This window comes from Sinohyriopsis cumingii, chromosome 17 (genome assembly GCF_028554795.1).
Source record: "Sinohyriopsis cumingii isolate HCF-2022 chromosome 17, ASM2855479v2, whole genome shotgun sequence".
In the NCBI taxonomy this organism is placed as follows: domain Eukaryota; kingdom Metazoa; phylum Mollusca; class Bivalvia; order Unionida; family Unionidae; genus Sinohyriopsis; species Sinohyriopsis cumingii.
The window spans coordinates 1,196,697-1,209,742 of record NC_142977.1 but is presented as its reverse complement, the minus strand read 5'-3'; the positions used below and the strand labels follow the sequence as shown (position 1 = coordinate 1,209,742).

Genomic DNA, 13,046 nt, shown 5'->3' with positions numbered 1-13,046 from the left:
AGTTGTCTCAGATGTCAAAATAGTTTCATAATCTAATCCCATTAGCGCTAAAACATAATTTCTTGCCAATTTTTAAACACGTTTAATAATTTAATTTATGACAAAGCTCTTCCTGTTCCAAAAATGGGAAACCTCATAATTTGGGAAATAAATGAGCAAACAAAACTTTAAAACTTTCTATTTTTGAAAGAATGGGGCTACTGGCCAAAGTTAAACATTATATTTGGCTCTTGTGGTAAAAGGATGGGATAAAAGCCATTGGTTTTTGATCGTATGGCAGTACAATTGCAAAATGTCAACTGCTATGTAAATAACGTCCCATAAGGATGTTATGTCTCAAGTTGAACTGAACGTTTTATTCATGATCTGATATTTGATCTCTAGTTTGAATACTGGCATAAACATATTATTTTCCTGTTCCGTTTAGAAGTGTATTTTACCCAAACACATGTTTTTGCTAAAGAGTTCACAATCATTCGATATTTTACTTCGTTATACTATAAATTATAATTTATTTCCTGTGCTTTGACTGATACAGCACGTTATAGGACTCTTATCATTTTTGGTTTATAAAATGTCCTTTATTTCATTTAGAGACACGGACAAATAACATATTTTCAAATCCATATTAAGCCGAGGTTTTACACACATTCATCAGTACAACAATTAACATCAGAAAGGACAAAAGTCGTGGTATTGACTGAAATTTGTCACTATGCTATCGGCCCATTTCAAGATTGTTCCACCTACATAAATCATGCAACACGTACCTCACCAGTCAATTTGATCCACGCTGGTAGAAAGTGCTAATATAAATCTCAGCGACTCAGTGGGTTCCACGTTGTGGTTGGATAGAATGGATATTATCCAGTAGCGTAGTACGAAATTTGTCCCCCACCAAGTCCGCCAAAAAGTTAATAAAGCTCAAATTACAACCGTAATTCAGTGAACCCTTCTCAAAATAAACTTGTCAATGCTTGCGGTTTCGGGGGAAGCTTAGAGGTAGGCGCATCACCACATTATCAGTAGCATCGGGACGACATCACGCTTTACATGCAGGGCATTTCTCACTAGTATCAGATATCGATTATATGTTATTACCTGCATCTGATCATCAATTAAGAACTGGTTGTATACTTTATTTTGTAGCATGGTGTGCAAAAAGGGCACTGACCCATTTATTTACAAATGATGATTATATTAACATTGCTTGTAAAGCAAAGAAAGAAAACAAGGGCTAAATCACTGATACGAAACAATTGCTGAAAAATATAACCAATAATTTTGATCAGAAGGGATGGTATAAATAAAAATGTATTGTTGCCACTCAGTGGTCTTTAACATAGGAATAGAAAGAACAAAACCAGTTTTTTTATAAAAAAAAGTAAAAACTAATTTAATTATGTTGGCAGATGAAAATTTCAGAGGAACTAACATTATTACGAATTAAATGCAGAATAGTACTACAGAATGTATACAATGTCCGAAAGACTCTATTATCCTGAATTAATTTCATGTCATCGAATGTGCTGATGTGCTAACAGTCTTGCTGTATCACAATGTCATTGTCCAGAACTCCTTTGAATACAATCACTATATGCCCAGAATATTTTAGTTAAGACTGACTCTTTGTACTTCCAAAAAAATAATTCAGACAAATGGTTTCCTCTCTAATTGTATTCAAACACTACAAGAAACACACAACATACTGACTTTTAAAACAAGAACATAGGAATTAATAGATCACTTTTTTTACACAATCTTACGGTACTACATCGCAATATTTTTCTACTTGATCCATGTTGCAATGCTTCCTACGTGACCAATGTCACAATTAACCACGTGGCAACTGAATCATACGATGGGAGGTTACCATAGACTTGTCAACAGGTTTATTATTACGATTGATTTTAAAAGTTTTCAACAACTATTTATATCACATATGCAATCTACAGGGACACGCCAAAAGTAAAACACACTAAATAGACTTACATGACCAATATATTTTCTTGTCTAAATAATATTAAAGCCATAAATGAAAATTCTTTACTATCATATAAATTAAAACGAGCAATTTTGCTTTCAAAATAAAAGCCGATGCATGCGAATAACTTTCAACGGTTTACCTGCACACTATTTACACCATTAACTTAGTATATAAAATCTCTACATTCAGAGAAACAAATAGCTAGCAGAAAAAAATCATTTACCAGTTTTCGATGTGGATTTATTTTGGAATACCATTAAAATTTATTCAGAATTTTAATCATTAGAACTGGTGTTATATGTTATACGATTATGTGGGATTTAATTCGCAATACTGTAAGTTTGGTTTTACAGTTTTCACTGTGTATTCTAGGGAAATAAATTATTTGTTGAATTTTACAAAGTGTGTTGCTTCTGACATTTTCTATTCCTTAGTATAAGACCATAGAGTCGTAACACCATCATCCCTCCACTCTCCCACATTACAAGACTTTACCAACCTTTTAAGCCAGCAGTACAACATTTTTCAGTGCTGATAACACTTTGTAGAGACTGTGTCTTATATATTCCTTTCTTAATTTTTTAAACCCATATGTTTTGCTAAGTTTACATTGAATAACATTAAATTTATATTATTTTTCCAAAGATCACCATAATCTTGTACCCATGAACTGTGCCTGGATGTGTGGTATGTGACGTCACATCATCTTGATGGAAGGCAGTTGATGGCTTCAAAAACAGGTGTCGCTTAATTTACTAATGTTATTAATATTAGTAGCAGTGTTATAGTTGCATTTACTATAATCGAAGAAATATGAGCGGAATAATAATAATAATAATAATAATAATAATAATATTAGTAGTAGTAGTAGTAGTAGTAGTGATGTGATGTGGTTTGGATTTTTGACGTAGCTTCACCAATGTTTCAGTCATATCGCTACGATGTCTGCAATGTGGCATTTTATAGTGATGTCTAACACTGGGGCATCATGCCGCAGACATGTAGTATGATGTCCCACTTAGTCATATAATTCTGACATCAGGACGACCAGTCCTAACACTAACCTCTTAATGCTGAGCGCCAACCGAGGCAGCTGTTAGTACCATTTTTGCAAGTCTTTGATATGACTCTGTCAGGGATCCAACCCACGACCTCCCGCATCCGAGGCGGACGCTTTAAACACTAGGCCACCGGAGTGGTAATAGTAGTAGTAGTAGTAGTAGTAGTAGTAGTAGCAATAGTATTAGTAGGAAAAGCAGTGGTAGTAGTATTATCATTATCATCATCATCACCATTATCATTATCATCATCTTCATCATCGTTATTATTAATATTATGATTAGTAGTAGTATAATCATAGTAGTAGTAGTATCATCATCATCGTTATTATTATCATTATTATTATTATTATTATTATTATTATTGTTGTTGTTGTTAGTATTATTATAGTTGTTGCGTTTGTTTTTCAATTTTGCTCTCTTCAATATGCTTTATAAAAGAATCATGCATTTTTAATTGATCTCGGAACTTAAGGGCTGATTTATCAATCTGCATCCTGCTTTGTATGTATTTAAAAATTACAAAATGATCACTAAACACAATTACTTTCTCTTAAAATGAATCACTATGACAAAAATCACGATGCTACAGATAGAGACGTTGTGGAAGTGTTTTCAGTGTCACACTTGAGAAGTATACAGGAACACAGGTCGTGATTCGAAAGATTCACGGTCATTTGATGAGCTGAACGCCATTTTTATTGCCTCCATAGCGCGTATCTTTTGTTGATTTGCATATATGTGTAAACAGGGTTACTTAGGTAAAATACTCTACCTTAAATGTCGTCATTTGAACATTCTTGGTAGATAAGGATTTTTTGAATTATAAAAAACTTGATGGATTTTCCTTTCTCTGTCACATAGTTTAAGACCATAAAAGCTGGAGGGTACTCGTCCGGGATACAAATTTCGGAAAATTATATTAGTTAAATTAAAAATTGCTTTAGAAATTTAAGGTCAATATTTCCTAGATATTAATTTCAAAGAACCATGTAAAAATAACTGGAGTTCAGCGTGTATTCTTTTGCCAAAACCAGATGATACTTTCCGAACGTGTAGTGACCAAAAAAGGTGAACAGTGTAACCAAATCTGATTCGTTTCCAATGGGAAGAATCGATGACTGCTTTCATATTTGGCAGTGAAGTGCAAAATATGTAGCCACATATGACCTTTTGAGAGGTTTCTTGCAAATTGCACTCACAGAAAGAGCAAAGAAAGTTTTGGCATTCGTGACTCCAGATAGAATCTATTAATATAAAATGACGCCGTTTGGGATGAAATGTTCACCCTCAACACTTCAGCGTTTAATGAACACGGTAACATCTGTTCTAGACAATTGTGACAATTACACCATTGACGTCATTATATACAACGTGTCATGGAAAAATCATTTGAAAACCATTCAGAAATACTTAGATCGACTTGGTGATGCAAATTTGATAATTAATGTACGTAAAAGTGAGGTTTGCCATGCTTGTGTTACATTTTCAGGATATATTGTGGGACGCGGTCAAGTTACACCTTCTGAAGTTCAAATCAAGGCTATATCTGAATTTTCAGTACCCATCAGTAAAAATTAGCTGGTGTGATTTTTTATTTAGTTGGATATTATAGGAAAATTTGCTCCAATTTGTTCATAATTGCTGAACCTCTGACCAATTTATTTGGCACGAAAACCAAGTTTCATAGGTCTGGCAGATGTCAGGAGGCCTATGATACATGAAAGACCATACTGAAGAGTGCACCAGTTCCTTCAGCTCCAGATGTATGTTAATCATTTAAAATGTATTTTGATGTAAGTGATGTATGGGTTGGCAGACCATTGATTCAAGAAGGCACAAATTGTGTGGATCATCCAGTGTATTATTTTTCTAAAAACACCAGAAAAAGTACCTGAGAAATTATTTCTCAATTGAGAATGTTTGAGTAGGATATGCTTTTGCAATAATTTGAAGTCAATATTAATTCAGTTTAGTCTCCAATTATTATATTCAGTGATCACGCCCCCTTACTTCTATTACCAAAATGAAAAACAAAATAAAGGACTCGAGCGTCATACAATCGATTTTTTTTATGTGAATGACCATGATAAATAACAATGACTTGCTTAGTCGCTAGATTCCACAAATTCCAAACCGGAAACAATTTTATAATAAATTATTGTAGGAGATACACGTTTCATTTTTCGTGTAAAACCAAATAAATAAATAAGTAAATAAATAAGTAAGTAAATAAATAAAGTGGTAATAACAACCAATTTAGAAATTAATTCCATTTCGGAGGAAACGAATTACCATTATTACCCCTTTTGGACTCTGGTCTGTAGAATAAAGGAGTGTATGAAATGCGTGTAAAATATTCACGACGTGTACTAATAGAGTAAATGACTGTATTCGACTGTGACAGAGTACAACGAAATTATGTCAACGCGATGTAATTCTAGAAAATATCGTCTGCATTGACAATATGCTGAAATGATTTACCTCCCATTCAGAAGGGGAAATTCTGGAGAAAAGAGTTAAAAGTGTCCTCGAACATTCCCAAGAAGCGAAAATAAAGGCTGATAACACATTGCGAAGTTATTTATCCGACATACATCAACCTACTTATGTATGTTACAAATATCTACCGTAAATTTTCAAAGGGAGGAAAGCACAACTAATAATTTCGGTTTGTATACAGGTAGAATTCATTGATTAGGTGCATTGTGAGTTTGATGAAACGGATAATGTGGAAAAGGTATCACCTTAACAAAGTCTCAGGAGGGAAGAAATTGCCCGATGTTTAACGGAAGCAAGATCGATAGTTTCAAATAGTTATTCTAAAAAGATATAATGCCAGTCAGATCGTTACATTTTTGACAGAAGTTGTGTCTCTTAATTGACTGATTAATTAACTGTTTTTAACTATATATTTTACTGGCTACAAAAAAATTGTGTTGATGAATTGTTTAAAAGGTTTACTGTATATTAACTTTTGCTGTTAAATCAAAGTCAAGTCCTTTTCTATATTTTGAGAGGGTGTACTGGATTTTACTCTCTCCTTAGATTTTGTGATTCGTCAGAAAAAATGAAGTTTATAGGGTGCTACATTCCCGTGCACCTTATTTAACATTTCATAATATTACTTGAAAGAAAAGAAAGGTCTTAATGGACTTACTAGTGCATTATATTAGTTAAGCACAATAAGAAAGTGTTTAGACCAGTATTATTGGGTACATAATACTAGTATAATCACTGTTGTTGTCGAGCAGGTTAACGAAGGCCAAGTAGACATAAAAATCACTGCTCTGGCTAAACATAAATAAATGGACATCTCCGGTCCATAATTCACTCCTTTTGTCCTCTAGTTCCACTCTTCTGCCCTTCACAGGATCACTAAAACTATGATACAAAACTAATTTACTTTTTATTAATTAAATATATTTAAATGTTTATTTTAACTGAGGATTTATATATGATTTTATTTGGGTATTTTCGTTTGCTACTCTTTCTAAATTTACACACACACACACACACACACACACACAGCCTAGTTCAAAATGAAAATGGCACCAATAGGACATCCAGTACGGCTGCTACATTAACCATGGATAGTCATGTAACACCGAATTTTCACTAGAAGACTTCCTATGATATCCAGTTGGTCCTAAATGAAATCATACATATCTGAATTCCAATATGTCCACCATGACAGCCATCTTAAAAAAATCTTGTTATCTCTACTTCTCCTGAATGCATGTACATATCAACGCAGCTGTGTTATGCCATGTTTACTTATGCAAAATACCACTGTTTCAAAATTAATTCCTATATATACTGGCATTTCCAGGATTTTGCATAGAACAATAACGGTATTTCAAGTATTATCAATTAGCAATGTTGGTGTTTTTTTCCGAATTTTCCAAGACATTGGTTGTGTCATTCAATATTCTTTGCGAAATATCTTTAAATGGATAATCAGTATGCAATACAGAAGTCTCTCAAACTATAATACTACTATTATAAAAATTATGCATAAATTATACACAATCTTATTATTCATACCTGAATAACACTTTCCTAAACAACAATGGTGCTGGCCATTTAGTTTCCAAGAAAATGTATTGAATTTATTTATAAATAATACTTGTAACCACCAGTACTATCATTGTAACAATATTTCACGACTGACATTGTAACCTTTATATAGTACAGTTAAAATCTGCAGTATACCATTATTTTTCCCCAAATAATGATGCCAGTTGAAGGGCATTTTCAGCATAATATATTTGTAATGCTATGGGATAAAATATTTTTCCACTACTTTATCTAGTATAGTTTACTTGTAGAACACTGGGACAATACTTGCAACGATAATGAAAATGTTACCATGATCGGTAGTGTCAAGCAAACAATAATGCTCTATCCAGTATGCCGTCAACTTTGCATAATCTCATATTGGTCTTTCCTCTTCGCTAAATATATTTAATCCTACTCTGCTTTGTTTTCATTCACAAGAGGCTGTTTTAAAATGATAATTCAGACACTTAATGCATGTTTTTGTACTGTAGCTAAGACAGTCACACATTTGGAATTATCATAGTACTCCTAACTATTGATGTGTAATGTCTTTAGATTTAATTGACTTACATTTGATATTTCGAAGTATATACATAGCCTAAATGTTGATCTTTATGGCTATAGAGGTATATTCAACTACTTCAGTTTATGAAGGTTATAATTTAGTATCGACGTATTTCAGTGAACAATTTGGAATCAATTGTGTTTCTTTTGAAATTTCTCTTTGCCTAATTATAAAATGCTAAATGGCTATTCAGGTCATTCAGTCAGAATATTTTGTACTGTCTAAAAAACGTAAGTTAATTTTTACAAGACTTTTTCTGCTATCTAAAGCTTTATAAAAATTTTGTTACAAATATTTAATTACAGGAATCCGGACTAAAACGAAAAACAGAGCGAGAAAGAGACTACATAATGATCCGTCTTTGTCCACGGAGACACCTTCAAAACGAAATAAGACTGTTGTAACAGAGATGATCCACGCAGCTGACACTAATGGCATGCAACCCGTCCTAACCGATACTGCACAAAATCAACCAGAGGCATCTAGTACATGTGCCAGCATCGTCGGCTGTGGAAACTCCAACAACTCTTCTGATCACAAAAATGTGGCTGTACCAGAAGCTATTCAGAACTGTAAGTGTGATTTTATACAATTAATTCAACGATTTAACCATTTTGTCAGTGATGCTATGAAAGCAATAACATATAATCATGACTGTTCTGGAATGTCTTCTTCAACAACACGTTACTTCCACTGAAACAAAACAGTATCTCGCTTCCAAACGTCTACAACCATGATCTGCAAAGTCAACGCAATAAAAAATGAAGCAGATATCAAATATGGTTTGTTGGATGGATTTATTAAACATTTCCTTCTTTTGTGCATGAAAACCAGACTTACAAAGCATTTGAACGTTTGAAACATCTGTATTGGATAAATATATGTAAACATAGCAGACGTAGTTTCTTTTGTGCTGTAGGATGGCTTTTGGGTTATTCACAGCACATGCGGACATTCAACCCAAATACAGTGTGCTGAAGTTAACAACTATTTACCACAAGGGCTGACAGACATATTAGTGCGTCTATGTCCAATAAGGTACAAAACGCACAAAACGTTGCGCAAATAATCATTTGACTAATTTAGAACACATTTAGGACCTTTGACCTCCACATATTGGTCAAATTGTCAGTAGCTTCAACTATGTAATGACATCACAGATGAACATACGTGGGTAAGAAGAGAAGCAGACAATAAATTCCCATTACATTCCATCAATGACATTACTGTATGAATGGATGTAAATTAATTTTATATTCAAACAAATGCGAAGCACAATGTTCATTACAGATACATTATATTTATCTGTATCCCAATGGGACACTGTTGTGTACTAAACTCGGTGCTAAGCAATGTTTTATTGGCCTCTAGGAAGTCAGATTGAACTCAAAATTACTACTACTACTAATAATAATAACTATTATTATTATTATTATTGCTGCTGCTGATGTTGTTTGTTAATAAAAAAAGACCTTTTCGATATAATCATAGTGATGTCTCTAGTGAAGTATTTATTTCCAATGCTGATATTTTGAACGAATACAATTTTATTAGATGCAGTATCGGATAGCGAAACCAGGGTTGAAATTGAACGATGTTATTTGGCAGGAAAAACATAATAATTTGTACCAGAATATCTCATTCTATTTGTTTGACATTATTCGAAATACACAATTCGACGTTGGGCAGTATATTTCAGCTCTGAACACTCTGTTGTATTATATGGATTGTTGATATTCATGACATCAAAAAGGCACGCCTCTATTACTTAGTATATTTTGCAGCATAGAGATAGGAATTGTTTACATGGAGATTTATCACAGTTTGGATTGTTAGTCACCATTATTCAGTGAAAGATTTCAAGTTTGCATAAATCGTAAAGCATTACGTAACATTAGATAATGTAAATAAACTTACTGTTTCCTTGCATAATTTATGCTGTTCTAGGAATGAGACACCTTTATCTGCAATGTGCCTCATACATACCACTAAATAACTGATACCATCCTTACATCAATCCTTGGGCATTCACTTTACATCATGTGTCTCACTTTAAGATTCGTGAAGCGAGTACTGCCAGACTACAAAATATGCATAACTGTACCATTCAAGAAATGAACAAATAATTGATAAATTCATATGTATGTTGAATGCATATTTGATTAGATTAAATTTCTTGCTGATATTGATAGGCTTATTAATTCTCAACAGTTATTTTCCAGGTTCACGACAAATTTGGATTATTGGTTCCTCAATTATAAATGGTGCCTTTGAACATGTCAAAAGCAGACCTCTGGGAGTTAACCTCAGGCTACAGTGCCATGGATATTCTGTTTTCTGGGCTGGACATTCCGGTCTCCAGTGTTCTCAGATGGCAGGTATAGTTCAAGCCATGCAAAAAGCGAAACAGTCTCCATCATTCCTAATTATCCATTGTGGAGGCAGTGACATTGGGAAGATAAGATGTGGTTTGTTGCGCTTATGTATAAAACAGGCACTCTCTGAGATAATAGCATTGATGCCGAAAACATGCATTATTTGGTCAAGTATCCTACCGCGTCTTCGCTGGAAAAATTCACGTGATACAAGAGCAATGGAAAAAAGTAGATCACGTATAAACAGGGATGTTATTGCTTTTGTTACGCAACATTGTGGTAAAGGTATTAAGTATCCTGATTTTCAGGATAAGACTCCCGGGCTTTATTCAGATGGTGCTCACTTGTCTTATGTAGGATATGACATATTCTTGAATACTCTACAAGAAGCTCTTGAAACATTTATTCGGAACCCTCTCATTACTATTTACCCAATAGAAAGTTTGTAAATATTTGTGCGAGTTCTGTAGGTGGTGTGGTGGAATAACATCATAGTGACTCAATAACTGAACCGGATAATAGCTGCTATTATTGTCTGATTTTTTTGTAATCATACTTTATCGAAGTTTGAAGGTTATAGAAGCATGTTATTATTTGATGAAGAGTTCCTTAAAATAAAATGATATTATTCGTATTTTTCAGTGCTGAGAAAAGACTTAAAACTATTTAACTGAATTTCACATCTTGACCTGATGGGCATTAGTAACTTAAAGTTTATATTTGCATGTTCTAAATATGATAAAATTTCAATTTTGTTCTATCGTTACTATAATGGCCAAACCATAAAAATAACATATCATTTGTATTCTTATTTGTTTCATTATATATAATTGACTGCAACCCATCCAGTAATATCCAAGTTCTTTGTTTTGCTGCGTTGCTCTTCTTCATGTATTTCAGGTTCGTTTTGAGAAGTTCATTACTGCTAGTGACCAGCATGGATATGATATTGTCATAAGAGAAGGTCCAGACTGACAGCTCTTGAAGGCATATTACTTCCAAATATTCAGTTGGCGGAATATTCTCGAAAATACATTCAATAGACAACATTTGTATAATATGCATACATACTTTATGCTGTTTGGTGACCCCAGCAGCAGTTAAGGAAAATGGTTGTTCAGACGGTGACTACTTATGTATCAGCTACATTATTTTGTGTCACTGAAGTGTTGTAATCTGTTTACGTGCTGTTTGGCGACCCCATCAGCGTGCTTGTACTTTAAGAAAAAAGCCCCACTGAGATTTAAATCGTATTATTTTAAGTTGTCAAAGCAGAGGTTAAAGTCTTGTAGCGGCCGGTGGCCTGATGGCATGTGGAAAGCAGATAGGGTCACGTGCATTTGGCGTCCATCCCTTTTCCCCTTTTTGACAATTTAGATTTTGACGCCTTTGCAACTTCAGCGCCATGGTCCCTGATTTGGCCATGGCCCCACTACCCGTATATGCCACCACAATATTGATTTCAGTATATGAATAACATTTCAGTGATGCTGATAAGCTGAACCAACTATGGATAGCAAGAAATTAATTTAATACTTGTATATCATGTATGATAAATGTAATTGAAATTGTCTTATTTCTGTTATCATCTGTTTTAATATAAATATGATATGTCGCATATGTGTTTACAGCACCTACATACTGAAACAAATTTGTAAATTCTTGGAAGTCAGTGTTGCTAATGGAGGACAGTCGGCTTTCGTGAAGAGTCATGGACTGGGTACCATATGGAGGAAAAACAACGGATGTCGCCACAAGGAGATATGGATTGGAATTTTTTTTACAAGAAATGGACATTATCTGGAGAAAGGTTGAAATAAACTGCCAAGAGGCTGACACAGCTGATGCCAAGGGCTTTATGAAAAAGATGATTATGAAATAATCTACCTTCAAAAAAAAGATTTACTGTATGAGTTATGCAACTTTGTGGTCCTAACTGCAATACTTTTCTTTTCCCCAAATGATTGCTAAGGGTGACATGATTAAGCAGCGACTTTATTTTGTTGACTGGATAGAAGGTTGACTGAAATTAAAATCGCAAAGAAACGGAGATAAAATAAGGCATGCAAAGAAACGAAACTTTTGAAAAAACGAGCAAAGGATCAAAACAAAACAAAAGAAAAACAAAACATAAAAAAACTAATAAACCCAGACAAAAATATAAAAAAATAATAAAAGGATTAATAAATCACCAAATATAAGCACAGCTACTCAAATCACCAAATGTAAGCACAGCTACTCAAATCACCAAATATAAGCATAGCTACTCAATTCTGTCTTGTTAGCTATAAAGTTCTATTTAGTTCTCATTTAACTTCTTATTAAAGTTAAGTTATGATAGCCTTAGTCACAAGTATGATACTTTCTAGTATTTGTTATTAATTTCATACTGCTAATTTCATATGCCGTTTTACCAGGGATGCTTATTAAACTGAGATTTATGTATCACCTATATACAATAATTTCACTTTCAATCCATATTACTTATAATGATTTTATTCTAAGATAAATAGTTACTGATAACGAATGTTCATTAAAATGGCTAAGTATACATTGTCATTTTCGGATATTGCTAAGCAATTGATATATGTTTAAAGACAATCAGGACAATCGAGTATCAAACCAACTTCATTGAAATACCAAGTTTCATGTTAATAACGTTTTCGATTTTTTTTTTTCAGCTATCTTGCCAAATTTTTGTTGCTGAAGACGTTACTTTCAATTCATTGGAATGGGAACTCATTTTAATAATGATTTCTTTTCATACGTCTCAATCATTTCAGATATCTTCTGTATTGTCAGAGAGAGTAAATATTTTAAGACAATTTGTCTTGAAAGGCTATGACGAGATCATATATCGAGTTTTGCAAGATATAGATTATCTAAGACGAATCATCCCTGAACGCCTTCTTCCCCATGTGACCGATTATTTCCCAAGAGTAAGTGTTTATATTGTATTATATTTTCATTATTAAGAAATACGTAAAGCGACCATTGTT

The 13,046-nt window shown here is 33.4% G+C and overlaps 1 protein-coding gene across 8 annotated transcripts in view; it reads left to right on the top strand.

Moving 5' to 3' along the window:
- LOC149777639 (uncharacterized) overlaps window positions 1-13,046 on the top strand; it is a 57,298-nt gene that overhangs the window by 34,371 nt on the left and 9,881 nt on the right. For 4 of the 8 annotated variants that reach the window (XM_089938699.1, XM_089938698.1, XM_089938700.1 and 1 more), the window contains 3 exons: window positions 2,633-2,727; window positions 7,978-8,244; window positions 9,895-12,986. In XM_089938699.1, the coding sequence (XP_089794825.1) occupies window positions 2,712-2,727; window positions 7,978-8,244; window positions 9,895-10,496 (885 nt within the window). In that variant the 5' untranslated portion in view covers window positions 2,633-2,711 and the 3' untranslated portion in view covers window positions 10,497-12,986. The remainder of the gene's footprint in view (window positions 1-2,632; window positions 2,728-7,977; window positions 8,245-9,894; window positions 12,987-13,046) is intronic. The other 4 variants (XM_089938697.1, XM_089938694.1, XM_089938693.1 and 1 more) reach the window with 1 other exon arrangement.